The sequence below is a fragment of the Neocloeon triangulifer genome, unplaced genomic scaffold, assembly GCF_031216515.1.
Source record: "Neocloeon triangulifer isolate White Clay Creek 2 clone unplaced genomic scaffold, ASM3121651v1 ptg000005l, whole genome shotgun sequence".
Taxonomy (NCBI): Eukaryota; Metazoa; Arthropoda; class Insecta; order Ephemeroptera; family Baetidae; genus Neocloeon; species Neocloeon triangulifer.
The window spans coordinates 1,372-28,888 of record NW_026775548.1 but is presented as its reverse complement, the minus strand read 5'-3'; the positions used below and the strand labels follow the sequence as shown (position 1 = coordinate 28,888).

The 27,517-nt window shown below is 36.4% G+C and overlaps 2 protein-coding genes across 5 annotated transcripts; one reads left to right on the top strand and one right to left on the bottom strand.

Annotated features, from left to right (window-relative positions):
• Nucleotides 1-367: 367 nt before the first annotated feature.
• On the top strand, nucleotides 368-27,265 carry LOC132193930 (MLX-interacting protein-like). Of its 4 annotated transcripts, none has more exons than XM_059614892.1 (10): nucleotides 368-508; nucleotides 1,397-1,501; nucleotides 1,789-2,016; nucleotides 3,346-4,374; nucleotides 14,543-14,668; nucleotides 14,724-14,874; nucleotides 24,907-25,008; nucleotides 25,060-25,462; nucleotides 25,902-26,177; nucleotides 26,240-27,265. In XM_059614892.1, exons 5-9 carry the CDS (start codon nucleotides 14,615-14,617, stop codon nucleotides 25,903-25,905), a joined length of 714 nt encoding a protein of 237 aa, XP_059470875.1. In that variant the 5' UTR covers nucleotides 368-508; nucleotides 1,397-1,501; nucleotides 1,789-2,016; nucleotides 3,346-4,374; nucleotides 14,543-14,614; the 3' UTR covers nucleotides 25,906-26,177; nucleotides 26,240-27,265. The 4 variants fall into 4 exon arrangements, with proteins under 4 accessions (XP_059470875.1, XP_059470876.1, XP_059470874.1 ...); XM_059614891.1 differs by lacking the exon at nucleotides 368-508 and adding an exon at nucleotides 1,146-1,337 and having other exon boundaries at nucleotides 1,375-1,501; XM_059614889.1 differs by lacking the exon at nucleotides 368-508 and adding an exon at nucleotides 1,160-1,337.
• LOC132193929 (uncharacterized) lies at nucleotides 1,702-4,584 on the bottom strand. Its single transcript, XM_059614888.1, has 8 exons — nucleotides 4,570-4,584; nucleotides 4,021-4,414; nucleotides 3,675-3,961; nucleotides 3,300-3,476; nucleotides 3,004-3,231; nucleotides 2,735-2,943; nucleotides 2,324-2,569; nucleotides 1,702-2,205 (listed from the first exon to the last, which is right to left on the bottom strand). Coding segments are annotated over exons 3-7 (882 nt in total). The 5' UTR covers nucleotides 3,942-3,961; nucleotides 4,021-4,414; nucleotides 4,570-4,584; the 3' UTR covers nucleotides 1,702-2,205; nucleotides 2,324-2,568.
• Nucleotides 27,266-27,517: the final 252 nt, after the last annotated feature.

Sequence of the window (27,517 nt, the reverse complement as noted above, 5' to 3'; positions counted from 1 at the left end):
AGAGTATCAGTTTTCTGTTTGATAACGTTGTACCAGCTTAACACATTGGGAATAGGGAGGCGCCGCCCACAATCGTTTCATTGCTGGCGAGTTGAATGCGCCGGCGCGCGTCAGTGGGCCGAGCCATTGGCAACGCCGCACTCCTGGTTGACGGTTGACCTTCTGCTGCCGGCTCGCGTGCGCCAATAGCGAGTGCTGCCTGGATCAAGGCCGCAGCGCAAACGCGTCTGGAATGCAGATCGGTGCTCGCTGCTCGCATTCCTGGCATTCCAACAACATGGGTCACCGTCCCCAGCCACCACTCTCATTCATATTTCATTATTTTCATTAATGCGTGGGACTACAAAGGAAGAACGTTCTCCGGCCGTGCGCAAGAGGTCTCCTGAGTGTCCCGAGGAGACCCGTTCGATGTCCGCGGCAACTTCTCGTCCAACCGACCTGGCGCCGGACACGTGCAGGGCGCCGAGGGCCATACAACCCGGCGCCTTCCAACCGTTTGTGAAGAAAGGTATGTAGGTCTTTAGAAATTTATTTTGTATTTGTTATTTCATTGGAAGGAGTAGTTCATCATCTCCTCTGGGGCCCATCACTTTAAAGGCAGATATCTTTTATGATGTTGTGAAAATCAAAATCCGCCCGATTCGCGGCCCCCCGGGGACCCCGAACGCTGTTTTCTGTTTCCCCGGCTCCTGTCCCTAGTGAGGACGACGGCGCTAGCACATTCGATCCGCAATTTAAATTACTTTTTTCACTTCGTCGTCCGTTCTTTGTCAGACCTTTCCTTCGCACCTGAAATTCAGGGTTTATTGTGGAGAATGGGCAAGCACACGCCGGCGGCCGCCGCTCGTATCCCGGTGACGCATCCCGGTGGCCCGATTTTTGTTTATGAAAAACCAAAATGAAGATTGTTTTCGGGCCGATTTTTCTAGCGGTCGCCAAGTCCCGGCGGCGAATTCCCAAAATCCAGTCTCGTTGGGCACCAGGGCACCGCCCATCAGCTTTGCCGCCGCGCTTTCAAAATTTTCGCCTCGATCTCGCTCACCTCAATCACCATGTGAGTCAAGCTCACTACTTTTGCAGCAGTAATACTTGATTTTCCTTCATAATAATCACAATTTCTGGCTTTCATAAGAAATGATATGTTATATAAATATGTATTAGTGAAACAATTTTATCCTAGTTCTTTAAAAGGATTTTGATGTGATTCAAGTAGTCACGCGTCACGCTGAACTTGAGTGTGGTGGGTGTGTACTTTGTTTGGAGTTGGTAAATGGAGTAAATATATAATTGTTATGTTGTGACTTTTTAGAATTTATTTTCAAGTGATTTAACTATAGGTAGTGCAAATTTCACGTGTTTTAATTACGTTGTTAGTTGTGATAATGTGTAATTTCAGTTATTTCGAGAACGGAGACCTCACAAGTGAAGTTTGTAGATTTATTTTGTGAAAGAAGACGTGACGTTTTGATTGAGAATTTAAAATCACCAACACAGTAAAAAAGTAAGCACTGTTCTTAATTATACATTATTTATTGTGCATCCTTTAAAACTAAATTCAGGGAATAATTATATTTAAATATATTTAATACAAAAGGAGCACATTAAAATAAAAGAAAAATACTCGTCAAATTTTAATTTTTTTATTTATACTTCATATTTATCTTATTGATAATCAGGAAATGAGCACATAGGAATAACATCATGTGATGCATATGACTATTTAATGCGATTTTGCATTTGCACAGTTGTCCTTGACAGCCTGACTGAGATCTCTCTTTCTTTTTTTAGGACCATTGTTATCCGACTGAGACTTCGGAGGTCGACCACTTGCGATTTGAGCTGCTCCCTTGGATACTCCTACTCGACGCCTTGCTCGACCAGATGGATTAACACCAGTGCGACCCTTCTTGGACAGCACAGAGTTGACAGCTCTGTAAAAAGCCACCAAAGCAGCTTGAGCAGCTGGAGTAGTTTTTGGCTTTCGGAGTGCCTTTCCCATCTTTTCAACAAGTTCAGGTGAAATATTAACCAAAGCTAAGTCGAGGAAGTCGCTGAAGTCGTTCTCCAGCTGCTTCCTCTTTTCGGCCCTGTCGGCTTCATCAAAGACATTTTCCTCTGTCTCTGTAGCAACTTCCATCTCATTATTGTAAAAAAACTCATCTTCATTGTCATCAGATGCTTCGTCATGGCTATTGCATTGATTTCCTAAAATAATTTCATAATTTTAACAAAAAAAATTATACATTCATGCTGCACATGTTTTAAATCACATTTTAATTATAGTTAATTATGAGATGTAAAATTTTAATTTTATTTTATTAACCTTTTTGTGGAGAGCTAGTAGGTGACGCAACCTCAGTTCGCCCTAAGTAGAAGCTAGTCGGCAGGGTTTTGTCGCCAAGGGCCACTTTGGCTAGAAGTTTTCGGTCAGAACTGAGGAGTGGTGGAGCTGAGGGAATTGCTGCCTTTTTATACTTCACAAGCAAAGCCATATGCTTACAAAAAGCTCCCCTCTCCCCAGATTTGCAGGAGCAAAATCCACTGTCTGTTCTGACTTCATAAAACGTCTCTGGAAATTTCACATTCATTCAATTAAATCAAATCAAATATGTATGCTATGAAATCAAATAAATTTTAGTGTCATGAATTATGTATATGGAAATTAGGGCCTTATAGAATTAAACTGAAGATTATTTTCTAATTAATTATAATTTTAAATCAATATTTTTATTACCAGCTGAGATTGAACTTGGCACGCTGTATTAGGTTTTCGTCAATTTTGATGATCTTGTTGGGGTCAATGGACGAAGCTCGCTTAAGCATCTTGTCGAAAACCAGTGAATGTGCCGAATGTCGGTTGTGTGCATGGTCAAGCAATCGTCTCTTGTAATAGTCATCCATCGGTACGATAACAAACTCGATCAGAGCCACAGGGTTATAAGCCTATTTTTTATTTACAATTTTATGTAACAATTTATCTGAAAATATTTTTTTCTTTCTTACTTTCATTCTTTGCATAACAGCCTCTTTAGCAATTTTAATACTAGTCTCAGCAAAGTTGTTGGTATCATTGCCTCTATTCATAGCACCAACTCGTGCATAGATAGCCCACTCTTCCACTCGTTTTGCAAACTTTTGAAAGCGTTTCACATACTTAGGATGCGCCTCATTTTGAGCTAAAATGCTCTCCGAAGCACTTTCAAATTCCTCCAATGTGTTAGCATAGACAGCCTATAATATGAATTTCACAAAATTAGATTATTCATTTATATTTTTACTTTCTGCACGTAAATATTAACCTTGTAATATAGATTCATTAATTTCTGCCTATCATTTTTATTGCAGTTGGAAAGGAGCCACTTCCACTCCGCCGAGAGTACGTGAAACACACATAGCAACCTACGTGCTGTTGGCCACACCGACTCAACCGCCTTTCGTTCCGCAGAACTGTCATCTGTCATTACGACACTAGGCGCCTAAAAATGAAGTACATTTTCATTTAGAAATGTATGTTTTTTTTAAATTTTATTATTGGATCATGAAGTAGTCTCTGAGTAAGATTTTTTAAACTCTGTTTTAATTTAATAAATATTGGAATTTATTGTTGGTAGGGAATATAAAATGTTTGTGATTAATTGGAGGTTAATGCTAAGGATAATGCTATTCAGTTTTACCTCAGAGCCACCAAATCCTTTTGGACATTCTCTCTTGTACAAGTTAAAGGCCATCTCATAGCAAGTCTGAGTCTGGTGGCTTTGCAGCAAAATGCAAAGTGGCATTGCACCAGCTTTTGTGGCAGAGCACATTGATGTAAAGGTGCAGTGAGTCACATCAACATGTGAGGTTGAATCAAGGAAGAGTGTTTCACCAGAGTGCGGCAGTTCTTGCACCCTTTTCATCAAGGGTGTCACAATGAGGATGCACCACTCGCCATCCTCCATTGAAGTCTTAACAAGAACATCTAAAGTTTTTAAGATTTTAATGTATTGCATTTTAGGAAAAATTCAATTTTCAAACTACCTCTTGAAATGTAATCTCCAGAAGCAATTTTTTCTTGAGTCTTTTCAATTGGTGTTAAAGATTTTACACCAAATTGCTTATTTGACCATTTGTCAAACAAATAGGAGACAGTTCTTTTGGTAGGGTTAATATTAGCATCAGCAAGATTCACAAAATCATCATTGCTGATAAGTAAGTCTTCGTGACGTTTCTTTGCTTGAGCAGCTGTACTCCCATCGTCAAAATATTTGTCGAACAGAGCGGCAGTCGATGGATCTACTCGATTTAATCGAAGTGTGTCCGCACTTAAGATGTGATGATTGTGCACGCCTTCAAATTTGATCACAGCTTGACGGACAATACCATGCTTGTCAGGTCTGAGATATTTATCCTTTTTTTTGGTGTCTCTTGTAATCTATGTTGTAAAAATATTGGTCCATTATTGTTTGTTTGTTTGTACTGATACTTTAAATTCTTGAAATTCTTTAATTAATAATAGTTTTCATTAAAAATTATACTTATGGGGTTTAAAACCATAAAAATCAATGAAAAATCATTAATTACACCCACCAGCTTGATTTTAATATCCAGTGTCACGGGGTGCCTCACAATGTCCTAAAGACAATGTCCTAACAGAAAATGTCCTAACGGATAATATCCTAAAGAAAATGTCCTACAGAAAATATCCTAAAGAAAATGCCCTAAAATTAAGAACTGAAAATGTCCTAACAGAAAATATCATAACGCCTGAAAATTATGACAAGTCATGTGTCATGTGCAAAAAAATTTAATTTCATCCTTTCAAGTAATTTTGCTTCAAAATTTATCCTGATTCAAAATATTTTACGCTTCATACGACTAGAGTCTTTATCGGAAAATATACATATTTAGACTTTTGAACTAATTTTTAGTAATTTTAGGCTTTTGTAATGACTCAAATATTTTTTTCTTCGCTTTTGCTATGGGTATAGTTGAGAAATATAGCTATTAACCTTTCTTCTAGACAATAGTCTCAAAGAATTTCGTAAAAAATCTTCAGGCAATGGTATTTTTTCCTACGAAAATGTTTACTAAAAAATATCATTAAATTTTTTTTCAAGACAAAAATATGAAAAATTATAATTGAAAATATTCGTTAAATTTATTTTCAATATAAGTTGTAGTAATAATATTATTATTAACAATAATTTGTATTTTTGGAAAATAATATGATTGTTTCAAACATTCATACACTTTTATTTTTTCAATTATTTGAATTTAGGACATTTTCTTTAGGACATTATGATGGTACCCAGTGTCACTTTGCAATTTGTTGTTCGCTTCGAATCAACTTTTTTGTTCAATTTGCTAAGGTGGCAGTGAAACCTTTTATGAATATGATACCTATAGAGGGATTATATTTTTTATTTAATTAATAGAGTACTTATTTTAATGAGATATAAAAAAACCTTTCCATTTCTTCGTAACAGTATTCGACGATCCAACAACTTCTAGAAATTTTTGAAAATACTTTGACCCACTCGTCAATCTCATCCACTGATGATAAATTGGCCCTCAAAACGGTGGAATTTTCAGAATATTCCACACAGACAGTGTGGAATTCTGTCGGAAAAACATTTTTAACAGGACTTTTCACGGCTGCCATTGTCATTGTTTTTATTTATTATGCACCTAGGCCAAAGTTAATGTGCAACAAATAGTGCATATTCACAACCCAATAGAAGTCGATTTATTTTCTGTTTGCCTTTTAACATTTATAATAATTATATATTTACATTAATTGATTGTTAAAAATTATGACAGTGAGAAATTGTGATTATTATGAAGGAAAATCAAGTATTACTGCTGCAAAAGTAGTGAGCTTGACTCACATGGTGATTGAGGTGAGCGAGATCGAGGCGAAAATTTTGAAAGCGCGGCGGCAAAGCTGATGGGCGGTGCCCTGGTGCCCAACGAGACTGGATTTTGGGAATTCGCGTCCCGCCGCGGCCGAATTGCCAATTTTTCGGCATAAATTCCGCATTATGGGAATTTACACGCGTGTCAGTTCGGACCACGCCGACGGCTCGAACTCGCGTTCGGGTGGCCCCATTTTGGATTTTTAAATACTCAAATGAAGCATATTTTCGGGCAAATTTTTCCAGGAGCCGCCTTGTCCGGCAGGGGCCGAATTGCCATATTTTTGAAAAGTTTTCAAAATAATCTTATTGTTAGGCTTCTGGGATTTAACAAGCGTTGTTCGCTCGGAACGAGACAGATCATTCGACGCGGAATATTTTGTTATTATTATTCATCATTCGCTTTCATAAAAAACTTGACTTCATCTTTCAACTATAGAAATATATTTATATTATATTTGTGGGAAAAATAAAATATCTTTTATTTTTAAATAGTCCCATTATCCGATTTTTTTTAGTTGCTTAATTTACGCAATTTTAAAATTATCCTCATTAAAAACATATTTTTCACATTTAATTCCCCAAAACATACCAATTCATGTTATATACTTAAAATTATTAAAGCCAGTATTATATTTGACTTGTCAAAAAATTTAACTTTTAGAATTAAAATACGTACTCCCTTTATTTGGAATTTTTTTTAGTTGCTTAATTTAGGAAATTTTAACATTATCCTCATTAAAAGTATTAAAATCGCGAGTTGCCCCCCGATCGAGATGCACCCATTTGCAAGACAGTCAAGAGTGTGTTTTCCTCGCCATCGAGGACTCGCAATTGAAACGCTGTGCATTCGCCACATACCTATATGCCCGGCCGGAAGCGGTTCCACAGACTCTACACCTATTCAGCGGAGCGACGGTGGCGCCACCGGCTCTCGGCGTGAAAGCAGGGGAACATTTTCTTATTTTTTTTTTGTCTGAAAAATTATTATTATTATTTTTTTTTAAATTGAACTTTTTAAATATTTTTATATTCCCTTCTCTTAACTTAAAATAAATGATTTTATTTTAAATTTTACCTTCGCTCCGCTGAATGGGTGTAGGGTCTGTGGAACCGCGCCCGGGCCAAGTTAGCCTTTTGGATCGCCCTCAATTAAAATTATAAATTCTTAATTCGAGATTTGATTGCGCAATAAGAATCGAAATAGCCACTCCAAAAATAGTTTGTAGTAAGTTCAGGTCTGACGAGTGAGCAAGGGAAGTTAAGCTCGATCGGTAAGGCACACGTTCTTGGAGTTGAGGGGGCCAAAAGTGTATGAACCTAGGCGTCGTGCTAGCTCGCGCGTACAAGTCTACGCGTTTACCACCACGCCGTTCCGCTCAACCCTAAGGGTGTGTGAGCTTGTTGGGTATATGTGTTATTGTACGTGTGTGGGGGCGGAACACCACAGAGTCAATTTGGAGTATAAATTTCATATACCTATAGACCATAGACCAATTCTTGATTTTCTCGTCAATGAAAATGTAGACTGCCGCTGTAGAGCCGATCAGGTTTTAATTAAACTGAAAGATATTGAGGGCGATCCAAAAGCCTAACCTGGCCCAGGCTAACTTGACTTAGTCCCGGGCTAACTTAGCCCCCCAGCAAAATTGAATGGCGAGTTAAATAAGCCCGGGCCAGGTTAATTTAGACCGGTGCAAGTTAACCTGGCCTGGGCTAATTTAACCCGCCATTCAATTTTGCTGGTGGGCTATGTTAGCCCGAGGCCAAGTCAAGTTAGCCTGGGCCAGGTTAGGCTTTTGGATTGCCCTCATTATATATTTGTTATAATAATGAAATACAATTTTAAATTATCGCAAAACCAAACTAATTCTCTGAAATGAACTCTTAAAGGAATGAGAAAAATTCTGTTCAGTAGATTCATAAAAAAAAACAAGCTAAGGTAAATTCCTCAACAATAATTTTTGTCCTCAGAGTTCCCTTTTCCTTTTAATAAAGCAATTTATCTTTTGACATTTTCCAACTTTCTTGGTAATACCCTGAGGCCTGTAGCTACACGCTTCATATTGAAATAGGTTATTTTGGGGCATGAAAGAATCTATCAATTTAATAATTTTAAATTTATGAGTTATGGTGTAAATTTGAAGAAGGATGCTGTCGCCTGCGACGGCACTTTTCATTTTTACACTCGACATGTGAGATGCCTAGGGCTGAGCGTTTTAGTCTATTTTTAAGGTCAAAATAGTCTACTTTTTTTAGTCGATTTTCGGCCTAAATTAAGTCGATTTTAGTCGATTTTCGAGCAAAATAGTCTGTTTTAGTCGATTTTGAAAATTTAATAATTAAGGCAAGAAGGTAAAAAACAATTTTTTTCAAAAAATTTGTCTGGAAATGATCCAAATGGTCTGTCCGATATTATTAGATGGTTGCTAAAAAACATTTTTTTTCAGTCAAGACCGTCACAAGTCACAAGGGTGGGCCAGGGTTCCAGGGGTGTGAGGTAAAAAAAAAACGTTTCAAAAAAGTTAGCTAGAAATTATTCAAATATTTCAAATGGTCTGAAAAAGTTTTTAGATGGTTGATAAAAAACATTTTTTTCCTGTCGGGAGTCGGGACCGTCAGAGCAAGGGTGGGCCAAGGTTCCAGGGGTGTGGGGTAGAGTGTTTGACGGGACTCGGTCCCGACGGGTCCCCGCGGGTTTCCCGCGGGACCGGCACCGTTTTCTTTAAGAGAAGCGGGAGCGGGACGGGACGCGGGACTGGGAAATTGAAGTTAGTTGCAAAGACAAATCAGTTTTCAATTCCCTGTTCTTTCAAATGAATTAAAATTTTCAAGCCAAGTCAAAATTAAAAGTTTTTGAATAGCCTACTTTTCTAATCGCAACCTCCTTTTCGCACTTTCTTTTTAAAGAAATATACATAATCATAAATAAATTAGGAAATCAAGACAATATTTTTAAAAATTTGAGGTATTGATATAATTTAAGCAACCCACCGTACATACGAGTAGTGCTATTTGCATACCACGAAAACTGGACGGGAAAATTTTCAAAAATTGGTCCCGTGACTCCCGTCAAACACTCTAGTGTGGGGTAAAAAAAAATGTTTCAAAAAAGTTAGCTAGAAATGATCCAAATGGTCTGAAAAAGATTTATAGATGGTTGCTAAAAATCATTTTTTTTCAGTCCAGACCGTCACAAGGGTTGACCAGGGTTCCAGGGGTGTGAGGTGAAAAAAAAAATGTTTAAAAAAAGGGTTATGTTATAGTACGCGCGACGTGTTTTTTCATAGGTTGGCAACACTTATGCTCCCATGTAAAAGTATCACGTCGCGCGCTCTATATTGGTTTTACGTCGCGCATACAATAATGGTTTTACGTCGCGCGTTCAATACTGGTGGCAGTGAAATTGTTAAGGAAACCGATTATTCCATCGATACCTCCTACAATCTTAATTAAGGGGACTGCTAGGAAGAAAAGGGGCCCTTGGGATGGGTTCAGAATGGGGCAAGACGGCCTCTGGAGGGCCGTGCGCACCCTTATAGCAGGCGCGACGTATCACTATGGGACGCGCTACGGTCGAAAAGCGAACTCCGGAGGGCGCTTTTCACCATCGTCAGAGGCGCGACGCATGGTTATAGGACGCGCGACGTATGCTTATATTACGCGCGACGCACGGTTATAGGACACGCGACGCATGCTTATAGTACGCGCGACGCATGCTTATAGGAGGCGCGACGCACGACTAATTAATTATTATGAAAGGTGTTGCACGCGGCCGGAGTTTTGGGCACCCCACGAACCGGCAACTCGGAGAGGTGGGCAACCCCCAAGATTAATTTTTGCAGAAGCCGCGAGCGAGGGGTGGAGGCGCAGCGAGGTCGAGGACGTGGGGAAGGCCGTGCGGAGGGCGAGGACAAAGGGCGGCTGTGTTCATGAGGGGGCTCTGCAGGAGCCCCCTCACGAACCCCGCCCGGAGCCGGCCTTCACTACGTTCTCGGGCGAGCGCGCCTCCAGCCCGAAGCTCGCAAACCCCCAACGGAGTTGCTTACAAAAGGAATTGTCCGCAAAAAGGGCTTAGAAAGCAAAAAGTGTGGTGCCCACAACTACCTTTGCAGACAACACCTTTTGTGGGCAACTCCGTTGTGGGTTTGCGAGCTTCGGGCTGGAGGCGCGCTCGCCCGAGAACGTGGTGAAGGCCGGCTCCGGGCGGGACAAAAGGGCGGGGTTCGTGAGGGGGCTCCTGCGGAGCCCCCTCATGAACACAGCCGCCCTTTTGTCCTCGCCCTCCGCACGGCCTTCCCCACGTCCTCGACCTCGCTGCGCCTCCACCCCTCGCTCGCGGCTTCTGCAAAAATTAATCTTGGGGGTTGCCCACCTCCGAGTTGCCGGTTATTGGGGCGCCCACAACTCCGGCCGCGTGCAACACCTTTAAATTAATTTGCCGTGCGTCGCGCGTACTATAAGCATGCGTCGCGCGTACTATAACCGTGCGTCGCGCGTACTATAAGCATACGTTGCGCGTCCTATAACCATGCGTCGCGCCTCTGACAATGGTGAAAAGCGCCCTCCGGAGTTCGCTTTTCGACCGTCGCGCGTCCCATAGTGATACGTCGCGCCTGCTATAAGAGTGCGCACGGCCCTCCAGAGGTCGTCTTGCCCCATTCTGAACCCATCCCAAGGGCCCCTATTCTTCCTAGCAGTCCCCTTAATTAAGATTGTAGGATAAGAATTGCGTCGCGCGTGCTATACATGTTGCTGAGGTATCGATGGAATAATCGGTTTCCTTAACAATTTCACCGCCACCAGTATTGAGCGCGCGACGTAAAACCATTATTGTATTCGCGACGTAAAACCACTATTAAACGCGCGACGTAATGCAAGTGATGCCAACTGAAATCAGGGATTTTGGGAAACACGTCGCGCGTACTATAACATTACCAAAAAAAGTTAGCTAGAAATGATTGAAATTGTCTGAAAAACATTTTTAGATAGTTGCTAAAAAACATTTTTTTTCTGTCGGTAGTCGGGACCGTCAAAGCAAGGGTGGGCCAAGGTTCAAGGGTGTAGGGTAAAATAAAAAAATGTTTCAAAAAAGTTGGCTAGAAATGATCCAAAATTGAAATATACAAAAAGAATTTTTATTTTTTTCTTAAATGCTGTCAAATTTTTCTCTGTACAGTGAGATGCCTATTTATGCATATTAGAATCTCAAAAGAGGCTAGAGATAATGAGGGCGATCCAAAAGGCTAACTTGGCCCAGGCTAAATTAACCTAGCCTGGGCTAATTTAACCCGCCATTAAATTTTGCTGGTGGGCTTAATTAGCCCGGGGCCAAGTCAAGTTAGCCTGGGCCAGGTTAGGCTTTTGGATCGCCCTCAATGAAAAAATGACTTGTTTTTAGGTGCTTTTTCATTTAGTCACGCTAGAATAAATTTAATTTTCGTATTCCTTGAATATATAAAAACAATTTTTATTTTTTTTCCTTTATGTTGTCAAAGTTTTCTCGGTACAGTTTGATTCCTATATCGTCACTGTCGCGGTATTTTGACAGAAGTCCCACTGTCGCAAATTGGATATTATGACCACCAGTCATAATATCCAACAGTTATTATGACTGAAGTCTAGTTCCGACAAATTTTTTTCACGCGAAAATGGCCTCTAAGACCATAGACGGATCCATATATATATAAGGTTTATAATCGCTTGCTTCAAAACCATAATGCAGAAATAGCCAATCGGGTTGGAAGCCCGTGGCAGGTAGGCAGCATGGTGCAGCACCCGTGCACTGGGGTTGCATAACTTGCGAATGAATTCTAAAAATAGGGCTGTTTTGAGAGTTAAATTTAATCAAGTTGAGGGTTCTAACAAGCTCTTTGGTTAAAATTTTGTAAAAGCTAAGTAAATTAGTAACGTAAAACGATTTTGCACAATAGGAGTTCATGTGAGAAAGTAAAAGTGGACATTTCCGGCCTCGTTTGCTGTATGGACATAGCTACAGCACTTGGTTTGAGACTTAATTTTATGGGCAAAACGTTCTAATTTCTGACTGATACAAGAATCTTCGTTTCTTGCACCAGTCAAGGGAGCAGTGCCGGACTGGCTCTAAAAATTTTACCGGGCGTTTTTAAAATAGGCGGCCCACGCCAACTAAACGGCCCAATTTTGCTTCGCCGGCGACGGCTTTCTACCGGGCCGCGACTTTCCGTAATGTACATTGTTTCGGCGCATTGTGTGAATTTCGCGCAGAAATTCAAATTTTGGCCAATCAGATGCCGCCCAGAGCAGCACGTCATCCCTCCAACTCATCTGGTTCTCCCAATCGCGTGGGCGTGGGAGCTCAAAAGAGGAAAGAAAAAAAACAATACACACGATTCGTGGTAAATAATAATTTGGCTTTAATAAAAGGTGCCACTGAAGAAGAAGTTGTTTGGAAACATCAATTTTATGTGAGTGTTTGTTGTCGTCAAAATTAGGAATCAAATTATAGATCCCCTAATTCACATACTCTACGAGCAATATATTTGTGACTTTCATTTAAATAGCATTATTCAATACCTCTGGAGTTTTTGGGTGTAATTGGAAGTTGGAGATTTTTTTCTAATAACTCCTAATTGTAGCTTGAGAATAATGTTTTGTGAAAATAATATGTTAAATAATTTATTTATCTTTTTATGAGCTAAAGAAAATTTTTTGTATTTTCGTTTTGTAATTTTTTTATTTTACGTTACATATTCCGTATTTTGAACTAGTGAGACTTTGCATTTGCTGCGTTCTCTTTGACAGCTTGACTTAGGTTTCTCTGTCTTTTAGGTTGCGCATTCGCACTCTTTTATCAAGTCCTCTTTGTCAAGTCTTGTCTAAAAGATATAATATATAATTTCTTATTCGTGCTCCATTTCGATGCATCGAAAATTCCAATGGTCGACCATCGAAGATTTAAGATCACCTCAGGGAAACCAAAGCCTCCAAAGAAAGTGAATCCGAAAGCCACTTAAGTTAAGGCGCAACCTTAAAAAAGACAGAGAAACCTAAGTCAAGCTGTCAAAGAGGACGTAGCTAATGCTAAGTCTCACTAGTTTAAAATACGGAATATGTTAAGTAAAATAAAAAATTACAAAAAATTTTCTTTAGCTCATAAAAAGATAAATAAAATAATTTAATATATTATTTTCACAAAACATTATTCTCAAGCTACAAGGAGATATTAGAAAAAATACTCCCACTTCCAATTACACACAAAAACTAGAGAGGTATTGAATAATGCTATTTAAATGAAAGTCAAAAATATTTTGCTCGTAGAGTAATGTGATAAAGGGGATCTATAATTTGATTCCTAATTTTTACGACAACAAACACTCACATAAAATTGACGTTTCTGAACAACTTCTTCTTCAGTTGCACCTTTTTTTAAAGCCAAATTATTATTTACCACGAATCGTGTGTATTGTTTTTTTTCTTTCCTCTTTTGAGCTCCCACGCCCACGCAATTGGGAGAGAAACAGATGAGTTGGAGGGATGACGTGCTCTGGGCGGCATCTGATTGGCCAAAATTTGAATTTCTGCGCGAAATTCACACAATGCGCCGAAACAATGTACATTACGGAAAGTCGCGCACCGCTACGCTATTTTTAAACAAGTTTAATTTTTTTTTTAAGCACGGAATAAATAGTAATCATTTGACTAACTATGCAATGGGTGAGGGTGTAAAAATTAGCGTTCACAAAAAGTAGCCAGAAATGATCAGAATGATCTGTTTGGGATTTTTAGATGGTCGCCGAAAAACATGAAGTTTTTTGTTCGGCGCCTTCGGCGGCCAAGTTCAACTATGGGTGGGGGTGTAAAAATTAGCATTCACAAAAATTAGCCAGAAATGATCAGATTGAGTGCGAGCGCCGTATTTTTCAAATAGTGAGAGCGAGCGCAAGGTTTTCAAAGAGCGCGAGTGCCGTTTTTTGAGCGCGCTCGTGAATCTTGCACCTTGCATTACTGCAAATTTGAATGGATTTGAATTTGCTTAGTATGCTTATTTTAAGCAAGAAATTGTAAATCCTTGGAAGGAGTGACCTGGACCTATTCATAAGGTTTTACTTTTACCCAGATCTCAACCCCTACAATTGATTAAATTTAAAAAAAAAATAAGCGCCTCTTTGAAGACGCAATAAGTGGAGAAATTGAGAAAAATATTCAAATGGCAAACTTTGCGTTATAAGTGAACTCCAAAAAGTTTGAAGGTTGGAAAAACTAGTGGTTATGCAATCAGGAAAGTTTTGGAAAAATTAGCTATAACTTCTTTGGTTTGTGGTCTAACAACTCCTACTATGTTTCTATAGAGGTTTTTGAGACCACTGTTGTCACTCAAGGTGGTCATATTTAGAGGTGAAAGGAAAAACGGCTTCCTCGGTGAAAGATGAGCAATTTACTGTTTCTGCATTTGATAACAGCAGGGATTTTTCTGTTATCAAATGCAGAAACAAAAAATTGCTCATCTTTCACCGAAGAAGCCGTTTTTTCTTCACGCGATAAGAGGAATCAATCTTTCGTCTGGTGCAGACAAGTGTGAAATTGTTATCAACCGAATGCATGTCTGCGAATTGTGTATAAATAATGGGCGGCGCTGCTAAACTTGATTATTTTCTCCTTCGCAGGCCGTAGTCCTCGAAGGCAAGTACTGGAAGCGGAAACTTGCCACAGTCACTGCAGAGTACAAAAAATGGCGAATGTTTTACAAAAACAAAATCATGGGATGGACGCCCAAAGATGGAGACCACGGGGTGAGAGCGATTGATCAATATTCATTCTTTTTGGTAACATTTGATTTGTGGAAAGCTGGGGGACATCGACATGTTCGAGTGGCACCCGGACAGCAACGAGTCAGGGAATTCAATGATGGTCGATGAAGATTACATGGACTTGATGAGTGACACGCTCTTCACCTCCATCACCCAGCCTTTTCCATTCCCCAACCCCCGAGAAATAGGCAAGTGTCGAGCAATTAATTAATAATTATTTATTCTCCCCCTGTTGCTATGAATTTTCATGAATACCAACTATCAAATATTTTGTATTTGGTTAAAATTATTTAATGATACGGAGGATGGACAGGGCTATTATTGATTTAATTTTGGGGAAGAGAACTCGCGTGGAGCCCCTTCTCGATCTGGAGAAATTTGTAAGAACTACGTAAGCAATAGAGATTAGTTGGGGAAGATTTGAAACTCGTGCTAGCGAACATTTATAAATGACGTCGAGGCGTCTTCTTTCATTTCACTCTTCTTTATTTTCCTGGGCCGAGTTCACCCAAAACACACATAAATTTAGACAGAATGCCAATTACTTTTTTTATTAAAATCAAAGTATGTGATACATTTTCATCCCTGATACGGACTTCGTAGTCATTTATGTACGTAGAAAACGTACATCGTAGAAATCGTACACTTAGCGACCGCCCTCGTCGAATCCGTCCCCCCCGGCCGCTTGCGATCCTCCGTGGCCCCCGCGTGGCCCAAACGGGTAGTGAGTGCGGGAGCCCGCCGCAGGTACCCGACACTTCGTCGGAAAACTTGCCTATATGCACTTGGAAAAAGTGCATTCTCGTCCAAATTGTACTCGTCAAAAAGGTACTCGTCAAAAAAGCACTCGTCAGAAACGTACATTCAAGCAAAATACATTTATTGCATGCAATTGTCTAAAACGAACTCGTCATAAATGTACATGCCTAAAACTTGCAAGCTATCGAATGCACTCGTCAAAAACGTACTCGTAGAAAATGTACATGCATTCAAAATGCATACTATCGCATGCACTCGTCAAAAACGTACTCGTACAAAATGTACATGCATTCAAAATGCATACTATCGCATGCACTCGTCAAAAATGTACTCGTCGAAAACGTACATGCACACGAAATGCATGCATTTGCATTCACTCGTCAAAAATGTACTCGTCATAAATGTACATGCCTAAAACTTGCAAGCTATCGCATGCACTCGTCAAAAACGTACTCGTAGAAAATGTACAAGCATACAAAATGCATTTATTTGCATGCACTCGTCAAAAATGAACTCGTCATAAATGTACATGCATTCAAAATGCATACTATCGCATGCACTCGTAAAAAACGTACTCGTAGAAAATGTACATGCATTCAAAATGCATACTATCGCATGCACTCGTCAAAAACGTACTCGTAGAAAATGTACATGCATTCAAAATGCATACCATAGCATGCACTCGTCAAAAATGTACTCGTCGAAAACGTACATGCACACGAAATGCGTGCATTTGCATTCACTCGTCAAAAATGTACTCGTCAGAAACGTACATGCATACGAAATGCATAAATCCACATAATATATGCTCGTCAAAAATTTACTAGTAGAAAATGAACATGCATACGAAATACATGCACTCGTAGAAATGTACTCGTCGGGGGTGTGTTGTGTTAGTTTCAAAAAAGAAATTTGCATATACCTCACTTAAAAAATAAAACGTTTTTAACTGGATCTTTATTTATATCTGACTGGAAAAATTTTATGAATTATTTTATAGGTGTATAGTAAATATTCGAAAATAAATTGATACATCATTGTATGTGATTCGTGATTCTATTATAAGATACACGCATAATTAACAACCATATAGTTATTAAAAATATAAATTCTCATTTCAAAATACTTTAATCCACCAATTTTCAAGAAAACACCATGTGTCCTATTTTTTTTTTTTCTTTTTTGTATAACAAAAAAGTGTCTCGTTTTGACATTCTGTTATTGTTTAATTCGCACTGCTTGTTCGCAATCGATTAATATAGAAAATATTATCCTTCTGGCGCGTGAAATAATAATATTATTGAACTAATTTTAAGTAAATACATTTTAACCATAAGTAAAATTGTCTCAATCAGATGAAAACGATATTGTTTTCTAAAAAACACTTTTTGTTTTGTTTAAAACAAAGGGTTTAAAAAGTACCTCGTGATCAATATATTCATTAAAATTCCAATTTTCTCTGTAGCGTCATAAAAACAGTTAAGAAACGACATTATTTTGATGAAGTATATGTATAATCGTGTATAATGTCAAAACAATGCTTGGAAGTTGTACAACTGCATTGTCGCACAAAGAAAATAATTTTTATTTTTGGTTTATAATCTACTCTCAATGATTTATTCAATTGATGAAAAAAAAATTAGCTCAAATATTTTCTTGTATGTTTATTTACTTATTTATTTAATCTCAATTTGATACACGCAGTCATTGTTTTTTAAGAAACACCACATGTTTTGTAAAAAACAAAGTTTTTTAAGGGAAACACGACATTTATTTAATGAGCAAGAAGCTTGCATAGTCATAATTAAATATTTCAACGCTGTTTTTTAAGAAACACTGAATGTTTCGTAAAAAACAAATTTCGTTAAATAATCTCGACTTATTAATTCAATAATTTTCTAAATAGCACTGCAGAGTCTAATCGAATGCATAAACACCTTATGTTAAAGAAATTTAAATTCAGTTCTTGATATTTGTTTGACATTTATTCTGCTGTTACTAATTTTGAAAATTGACTGCAAATTATATTAAGCACTACTTCAAAACAGCCAAAATCCATAAATTTAAGAATTTCGCAGCAAGTTGGTTTTCCGTTGATTAAAAAATTGGTTTTTTAAGACTTTCGTAAAGAAACAAACTTTAAAATCTCCTAAAAGATTGAATATACAGTTTTGAAACCAACCTTTTCTTATATTTATTGATTTTCAATTCGATACAAAACCAATGTTTATCAAGAAACACCACATGTTTTGTAAAAAACAAAGTTTTTCAAGGGAAAAACGACATTTATTTAATGTGCAAGAAGCTTGCAAAGTCATAATTAAATATTTCATCGCTGTTTTTTAAGAAACACTGAATGTTTTTTAAAAAACAAGTTTCGTTAAATAATCTCGACTTTTTAATTCTATAATTTTCTAAATAGCACTGCAGAGTCTAATCGAATGCATAAACACCTAATGTTAAAGAAATTTTAATTCAGTTCTTGATATTTGTTTGACATTTATTCTGCTGTTACGCCTGTTTCTAATTTTGAAAATTGACTGCAAATTATATTAAGCACTACTTCCAAACAGCCAAAATCCATATATTTAAGAATTTTCAGCAAGTTTGATTTCCGTTGATTAAAAAATAGGTTTTTTAAGACTTTCGTAAAGAAACAAACTTTAAAATCTTCTAAAAGATTTAATATACAGTTTTGAAACCAACTTTTTCTTATATTTATTGATTTTCAATTCGATACAAAACCAATGTTTATCAAGAAACACCACATGTTTTGTAAAAAACAAAGTTTTTCAAGGGAAAAACGACATTTATTTAATGTGCAAGAAGCTTGCAAAGTCATAATTAAATATTTCAACGCTGTTTTTAAAGAAACACTGAATGTTTTGTAAAAAATAAGTTTCGTTAAATAATCTCGACTTATTTATTCAATATTTTTCTAAATAGCATTGCAGAATCTAATCGAATATGTAAACATCTAATGTTAAAAAATATCTAAATTTCGATACTAGATTTTTGTTGAATTTATTCAATAATATATAAATTGAAACTTGACTGCAAATAATTTGAAGCACAAAATCTGTAAATTTGAGAATTTCTCAGTAAGTTTGCTGGGTTTCCGTATAAGAAAATGAATGTTTCGTAATGTTTGTTATGGTATGGTGTTTATTATGTTGATTTAATAACAAGTTTTTTCAATACTTCATAATAAACAAACATTGAAATCTTCTAAAATTGAATATAAAGTTGAAACCTCAGATTTTTTTAATATTATTTATTTTCAATTTGGTACACAACCATTGTTTTTTAACAAACGCCACTGGTTTTACAAAAACTGTGTATCATAGAAAAGAAATCTTGATTTAAAAATTTATTTACAGTCCAAGTAGCTCTACCTAGTCATTATTGAATTAATCAACATTAATTTGGATGACACATTACATTATTTTTAAAAAAACATAGTTTTCATGGGGAAAAAACTTGATTTATTTACTGTCCAAGTAGCTCTGAAAAATCATAATTGAATATTTCAAATGAAACCAACAAAGTTATAAATATTGGCAGTCAATTTTCAATATTATTAGCAGCAGAATAAATGTCAATCAAATATCAAGAACTGAATTTAAATTGCTTTATCATTAGGTTTTTATGCATTCAATTAGACTCTGCAGTGCTATTTAGAAAATTATTGAATTAATAAGTCGAGATTATTTAACGAAACTTGTTTTTTAAAAAACATTCAGTGTTTCTTAAAAAAACAGCGTTGAAATATTTAATTATGACTTTGCAAGCTTCTAGCTCATTAAATAAATGTCATGTTTCCCTTGAAAAACGTTGTTTTTTACAAAACATGTGGTGTTTCTTAATAAACATTGGTTTTGTAACGAATTGAAAATCAATAAATATAAGAAAAGGTTGGTTTCAAAACTGTATATTCAATCTTTTAGGAGATTTTAAAGTTTGTTTCTTTACGAAAGTCTTAAAAAACCTATTTTTTAATCCACGGAAAACCAACTGCGAAATTCTTAAATTTATGGATTTTGGCTGTTTTGAAGTAGTGCTTAATATAATTTGCAGTCAATTTTCAAAATTAGTAACAGCAGAATAAATGTCAAACAAATATCAAGAACTGAATTTAAATTTCTTTAACATTAGGTGTTTATGCAATCGATTAGACTCTGTAGTGCTACTTAGAAAATTATTGAATTAATAAGTCGAGATTATTTAACGAAACTTGTTTTTTAAAAAACATTCAGTGTTTCTTAATAAACAGCGTTGAAATATTTAATTATGACTTTGCAAGCTTCTAGCTCATTAAATAAATATCGTTTTTCCCTTAAAAACTTTGTTTTTTACAAAACATGTGGTGTTTAATAATAAACAATGGTTTTGTATCGCATTGAAAATCAATAAATATAAGAAAAAGTTGGTTTCAAAACTGTATATTCAACCTTTTAGATGATTTTAAAGTTTGTTTCTTTACGAAAGTCTTAAAAAACCTATTTTTAAATGAACGGAAAACCAACTTGCTACGAAATTCTTAAATTTATGGATTTTGGCTGCTTTGAAGTAGCATAATTAGTGCTTAATTTAATTTGCAGTCAATTTTTTATATTATTAACAGCAGAATAAAAGTCAAACAAATATCAAGAACTGAATTTAAATTTCTTTAACGTTAGGTGTTTATGTATTCGATTAGACTCTGAAGTGCCATTTAGAAAATTGTTGAATTAATAAGTCGAGATTATTTAACGAAACTTGTTTTTTAAAAAACATTCAGTTTTTCTTAAAAAACAGCGTTGAAATATTTAATTATGACTTTGCAAGCTTCTAGCTCATCAAATAATTGTCATGTTTCCCTTGAAAAACGTTGTTTTTTACAAAACATGTGGTGTTTCTTAATAAACAATGGTTTTGTATCGCATTGAAAATCAATAAATATAAGAAAAAGTTGGTTTCAAAACTGTATATTCAATCTTTTAGATGATTTTAAAGTTTGTTTCTTTACGAAAGTCTTAAAAAACCTATTTTTAAATCAACGGAATACCAACTTGCTACGAAATTCTTAAATTTATGGATTTTGGCTGCTTTGAAGTAGCATAATTAGTGCTTAATTTAATTTGCAGTCAATTTTTTATATTATTAACAGCAGAATAAAAGTCAAACAAATATCAAGAACTGAATTTAAATTTCTTTAACGTTAGGTGTTTATGTATTCGATTAGACTCTGTAGTGCCATTTAGAAAATTGTTGAATTAATAAGTCGAGATTATTTAACGAAACTTGTTTTTTAAAAAACATTCAGTGTTTCTTAAAAAACAGCGTTGAAATATTTAATTATGACTTTGCAAGCTTCTAGCTCATTAAATAAATGTCATGTTTCCCTTGAAAAACGTTGTTATTTACAAAACATGTGGTGTTTCTTAATAAACAATGGTTTTGTATCGCATTGAAAATCAATAAATATAAGAAAAAGTTGGTTTCAAAACTGTATATTCAATCTTTTAGATGATTTTAAAGTTTGTTTCTTTAAGAAAGTCTTAAAAAACCTATTTTTAAATCAACGGAATACCAACTTGCTACGAAATTCTTAAATTTATGGATTTTGGCTGCTTTGAAGTAGCATAATTAGTGCTTAATTTAATTTGCAGTCAATTTTTTATATTATTAACAGCAGAATAAAAGTCAAACAAATATCAAGAACTGAATTTAAATTTCTTTAACGTTAGGTGTTTATGTATTCGATTAGACTCTGTAGTGCCATTTAGAAAATTGTTGAATTAATAAGTCGAGATTATTTAACGAAACTTGTTTTTTAAAAAACATTCAGTTTTTTTTAAAAAACAGCGTTGAAATATTTAATTATGACTTTGCAAGCTTCTAGCTCATTAAATAATTGTCATGTTTCCCTTGAAAAACGTTGTTTTTTACAAAACATGTGGTGTTTCTTAATAAACAATGGTTTTGTATCGCATTGGAAATCAATAAATATAAGAAAAGGTTGGTTTCAAAACTGTATATTCAACCTTTTAGATGATTTTAAAGTTTGTTTCTTTACGAAAGTCTTTAAAAACCTATTTTTAAATCAACGGTAAGCCAACTTGCTATGAAATTCTTAAATTTATGGATTTTTGCTGCTTTGAAGTAGCATAATTAGTGCTTAATTTAATTTGCAGTCAATTTTCAATATTATTAACAGCAGAATAAAAGTCAAACAAATATCAAGAACTGAATTTAAATTTCTTTAACGTTAGGTGTTTATGTATTCGATTAGATTCTGCAGTGCCATTTAGAAAATTGTTGAATTAATAAGTCGAGATTATTTAACGAAACTTGTTTTTTAAAAAACATTCAGTGTTTCTTAAAAAACAGCGATGAAATATTTAATTATGACTTTGCAAGCTTCTAGCTCATTAAATAATTGTCATGTTTCCCTTGAAAAACGTTGTTTTTTACAAAACATGTGGTGTTTCTTAATAAACAATGGTTTTGTATCGCATTGAAAATCAATAAATATAAGAAAAGGTTGGTTTCAAAACTGTATATTCAACCTTTTAGATGATTTTAAAGTTTGTTTCTTTACGAAAGTCTTAAAAAACCTATTTTTTAATCCACGGAAAACCAACTGCGAAATTCTTAAATTTATGGATTTTGGCTGTTTTGAAGTAGTGCTTAATATAATTTGCAGTCAATTTTCAAAATTAGTAACAGCAGAATAAATGTCAAACAAATATCAAGAACTGAATTTAAATTTCTTTAACATTAGGTGTTTATGCATTCGATTAGACTCTGCAGTGCTATTTAGAAAATTATTGAATTAATAAGGCGAGATTATTTAACGACGCTTGTTTTTTACGAAACATTCAGTGTTTCTTAAAAAACAGCGTTGAAATATTTAATTATGACTATGCAAGCTTCTTGCTCATTAAATAAATGTCGTGTTTCCCTTAAAAAACTTTGTTTTTTACAAAACATGTGGTGTTTCTTAAAAAACAATGACTGCGTGTATCAAATTGAGATTAAATAAATAAGTAAATAAACATACAAGAAAATATTTGAGCTAATTTTTTTTTCATCAATTGAATAAATCATTGAGAGTAGATTATAAACCAAAAATAAAAATTATTTTCTTTGTGCGACAATGCAGTTGTACAACTTCCAAGCATTGTTTTGACATTATACACGATTATACATATACTTCATCAAAATAATGTCGTTTCTTAACTGTTTTTATGACGCTACAGAGAAAATTGGAATTTTAATGAATATATTGATCACGAGGTACTTTTTAAACCCTTTGTTTTAAACAAAACAAAAAGTGTTTTTTAGAAAACAATATCGTTTTCATCTGATTGAGACAATTTTACTTATGGTTAAAATGTATTTACTTAAAATTAGTTCAATAATATTATTATTTCACGCGCCAGAAGGATAATATTTTCTATATTAATCGATTGCGAACAAGCAGTGCGAATTAAACAATAACAGAATGTCAAAACGAGACACTTTTTTGTTATACAAAAAAGAAAAAAAAAAAATAGGACACATGGTGTTTTCTTGAAAATTGGTGGATTAAAGTATTTTGAAATGAGAATTTATATTTTTAATAACTATATGGTTGTTAATTATGCGTGTATCTTATAATAGAATCACGAATCACATACAATGATGTATCAATTTATTTTCGAATATTTACTATACACCTATAAAATAATTCATAAAATTTTTCCAGTCAGATATAAATAAAGATCCAGTTAAAAACGTTTTATTTTTTAAGTGAGGTATATGCAAATTTCTTTTTTGAAACTAACACAACACACCCCCGACGAGTACATTTCTACGAGTGCATGTATTTCGTATGCATGTTCATTTTCTACTAGTAAATTTTTGACGAGCATATATTATGTGGATTTATGCATTTCGTATGCATGTACGTTTCTGACGAGTACATTTTTGACGAGTGAATGCAAATGCATGCATTTCGTGTGCATGTACGTTTTCGACGAGTACATTTTTGACGAGTGCATGCGATAGTATGCATTTTGAATGCATGTACATTTTCTACGAGTACGTTTTTGACGAGTGCATGCGATAGTATGCATTTTGAATGCATGTACATTTTCTACGAGTACGCTTTTGACGAGTGCATGCGATAGTATGCATTTTGAATGCATGTACATTTTCTACGAGTACGTTTTTGACGAGTGCATGCGATAGTATGCATTTTGAACGCATGTACATTTTCTACGAGTACGTTTTTGACGAGTGCATGCGATAGTATGCATTTTGAATGCATGTACATTTTCTACGAGTACGTTTTTGACGAGTGCATGCGATAGTATGCATTTTGAATGCATGTACATTTATGACGAGTACGTTTTTGACGAGTGCATGCGATAGCTTGCAAGTTTTAGGCATGTACATTTATGACGAGTACATTTTGACGAGTGAATGCAAATGCATGCATTTCGTGTGCATGTACGTTTTCGACGAGTACATTTTTGACAAGTGCATGCGAAAAAATGCATTTTGTATGCTTGTACATTTTCTACGAGTTCGTTTTTGACGAGTGCATGCGATAGTATGCATTTTGAATGTATGTACAATTTGTACGAGTACGTTTTTGACGAGTGCATGCGATAGTATGCATTTTGAATGCATGTACATTTTCTACGAGTACGTTTTTGACGAGTGCATGCGATATTATGCATTTTGTATACATGTACGTTTTTGACGAGTTCATTTTTGATGAGTGCATGCGATTAAATGTATTTTGTATGAATGTACATTTTCTACGAGTACGTTTTTGACGAGTGCATGCGATAGTATGCATTTCATATGCATGTACGTTTACTACGAGTACATTTTTTACGAGTGCATGCAAAAATATGCATTTCATTTGTAAGTACGTTTCTGACGAGTACATTTTTGACGAGTGCATGCGAATAAATACATTTTTTATGCATGTACATTTTCAACGAGTACTTTTTTGACGAATGCATGTGGCTGCATACGTTTAGTATGCGTGTACATTTTTGACGTGTGCACTTTTGACTTTTTGGGAGTTGATTGTTAGACGAGTACCTTTTTGACGAGTACGTTTTTGTCGAGTACCTATTGTACGAGTACATTTACGACGAGAGTGCACTTTGGCACAGTGCACTTTTGGTGCACTGAGGTCGGAGCGAGTTAGCGTGGAGTGTACATTTTCGACGAAGGTTCGATTACCCGCGCCGGGGCGATGGCGCTCCGCACACCCCGGTGAACCCCTCCCGGGGACTCGGAGGAGTGTGGTGTACGTCCCTGACGACTCTCCGTGTACGTTTTCTACGTGTACGTTTTCTACGTACGAAAATGACGACGAAAGTACCCCTTGGCACAATATTTAATTAAATTATCTGCGATTGAAAGGAATTTGTCATGCAGAGGTGCCAACCTAACAAAGTGTAATCTTGTTGCAGCCAAAGCAGGCTTAGCCGAGTTCATTCAGCCAGGATTAGTGCAATTGCAGCCGAACATTGAGGATTACATGGACACATTGGAACCCCTGCAGTCCCTCCATGGTGATTATTCTCCTTTCAATTAAAATAAATTTCACATTTTTCTGAACGTAGATTTGCTGTGCTCGAGTTCGTCAAAACTGGCGTCAGTGCCGGAGGAGCCGAACAGCCTGAACGCGCTGGAGACGAACCTGTTCCGGTCGGAGGGGGCGCGCAGCATGGACCTGAACCTGGGGCAGCAGGCGGGGGGCCCTGGCGACTCCTTCCCAGACCTCTCGCTGCAGTACTCGGCCAAAATCTTCTCTGACTCGGCCACTTTCCAGCGGCCACACTCGGCCGCCCCCTCCGAACCATTCTACTTCACCGCGCAGGACCAGCTGCTCTCCAGCCAGCCTCCCCAGGGACAGGCCATGACCCTACTGCAAGACCAGCCGGACGTCCAGCACAGCAGCTGCAAATGGCCAAGGCAGGACAAACCGCAAAGCAGGCCAACTTTGCTGTGCCCAACGTCAACAAGGTTGGCGACTATGTTCTCAAATTGTTCATGAGCAAAAGCTTAACTTAATGGCAAGACTGAATATCATAAAATGCTTATCAGCAAGCTCTGTAACAAGTTTTTATCAATTTTGATCAAACAAACTAATGAAGCAAAATTAATTCTAGTAATTAATATTTTAACTTAAAACTTTTTTGTTATCCTAATTTTTTTTTTAAATATTTAAGATGCTTGAGATTTATAAGAAAAACTTGTGATCATTTCAGTCTACTTTCATTGATTCTGAAATTGATAAACATGTTTAGTACAAATTAAAAATCATGCATTTAACTTATTTATAAATTTTAATCGTGCAATTACGAACATTTTTGCCGATTACGCTACCTCAGTTGGTGATTTGACAGTTTTTTCTTGGTGAATTGATAAATCTGGACATTTGACAATGACAATGGTGTTGCAGGTGAAAAGACGATCTCACAGCGGCTCGTCGCTGCTGAGTGGGGGCGCCTCGACCCCCCGGATGAGTTCGCAGTTGTCGATGAGCTCGACGAACCTGAGCTCAGGGCAGCAGCCGGCCGAGGGCAACGCCCTCCTGGCGCAGTTGCTGCAGCCACAGCAGCCGTCGTACTACAACAAGCCCATCCTGCCGGCGCCCCCGCAGCAAATCCTGAGCACCGTCCTGGTCGGGCCGCTGGCCCTCGCCAAGCAGCCAAAATCTGATCTCTCACGCCCGCAGGTTCGTTTCAGAGAAAAATATTAACAGAGGAATTTGGTTTTTCATGTTTAAGTTTGTTTTAGCTGGCCAACCTGCAGCCAAAGCCGGTGCAGAACGCGAGCAGCAATCAAAACGAGCGAAAAAGTTTTTGCAGGATATTGGAAAATGTTTTTGAAGTTTTGTTTCAAGAGGAAAAATGAGAGTGCTTACTTTGGTGGGTGGAGGACGGCGGCGAGCAGCAGCAGCGAGCAGAGGACGCCGGCGAGTCTCATGATGGTGTGGCCGCGAGCACCGCGCGCACACCGCTTTTATCGTCTGTCTGCTCTTTTCTGACTCAGGCACCATTCAGCCGTGCAATGAAAAAAGGAAAAAGCGCAGCCACACCCCTGCCCATACCGACTCGTTATACTTTTTCATCCGCGACCGGCAAAAGCCTCTTTGTCCCAACAAAAGCAAGATCGACCTTGTTTCAAGAGAAAAATCAGCTTTATAATAATACAGTTACAATAATAATAAAAATTACCCTATTAAAAAAATATAAGCGCTTGCCTTCTGCAAGCTCATAAGGGCACAGGCCGATAAGACGCTTGTCTTGGCCTGACCCAAAAAACAAAACAGTATTTTCTTCACATATTATTTTATTGCTACCGTTGAATTATATTGTTGTCTGTTTGCGAATATACATACAGCAGCTTTTAAAATAGCCTTACATTCGGTTTTTTAACGTTGAGTTAAGACGATTCCTCTGCAACTAGTTACATACAGATATCGTTAAATGGACTAAATATAGATTCAATTTCATATTATGCATTTTGTGAAGAGAATTACTTACTATTTTATTATTATAGCAAACAGTTTCAAGAAATGTAAAGACTGGGTTCTGAAATGCATTATCTTGTTTCGTGTATATTTTTTTATGCATGGTGTCAATTTTTGATAACATTTATTCCAAATGCTACTTTTTTTTAATATGAAGAATAATAAAAAAACAAATACATTCGGTTAGCCTCTTTCTGAAGAAATCTGCTCAAGATATGCGCATTGCTTTAATTTTTACATTATATATTATAAAATAGCAATAAATGTATGTGTCCTCAAAATATATGTATATATGAAAATAAAAATTTATTAATTTTATAGGTAAAACTTAATGATAGGAAATTATTTAATTATTTAATAATTCTTGACTTGGTAACGTTAACGGACCTAGATTTTTGTGGTCTGACGAGTGTTTAAACCGAGAATTTCAAAGACATAAATAAATAAATTATGTATCATTTTACATTGCGCGGGGCTGTCCTGGGCCTGGCGCGGGCCGGGTTGGGCCATTTTTTAAATATTTAAATTACATTATTAACTTG

Excerpts from the sequence above, each read along its gene's own strand:
- LOC132193929 (XM_059614888.1), bottom strand. The coding sequence starts at position 3,941 with ATGGAGGATGGCGAGTGGTGCATCCTCATTGTGACACCCTTGATGAAA. Across the intron at positions 3,232-3,299 it reads TAATGAATCTATATTACAAG|GCTGTCTATGCTAACACATT; the intron begins GTTAATATTTAC and ends TTCATATTATAG. Across the intron at positions 2,944-3,003 it reads CTGTTATGCAAAGAATGAAA|GCTTATAACCCTGTGGCTCT; the intron begins GTAAGAAAGAAA and ends AATAAAAAATAG.
- LOC132193930 (XM_059614892.1), top strand. The coding sequence starts at position 14,615 with ATGTTTTACAAAAACAAAATCATGGGATGGACGCCCAAAGATGGAGAC. Across the intron at positions 14,669-14,723 it reads CCAAAGATGGAGACCACGGG|CTGGGGGACATCGACATGTT; the intron begins GTGAGAGCGATT and ends ATTTGTGGAAAG. Across the intron at positions 14,875-24,906 it reads CCCCAACCCCCGAGAAATAG|CCAAAGCAGGCTTAGCCGAG; the intron begins GCAAGTGTCGAG and ends ATCTTGTTGCAG.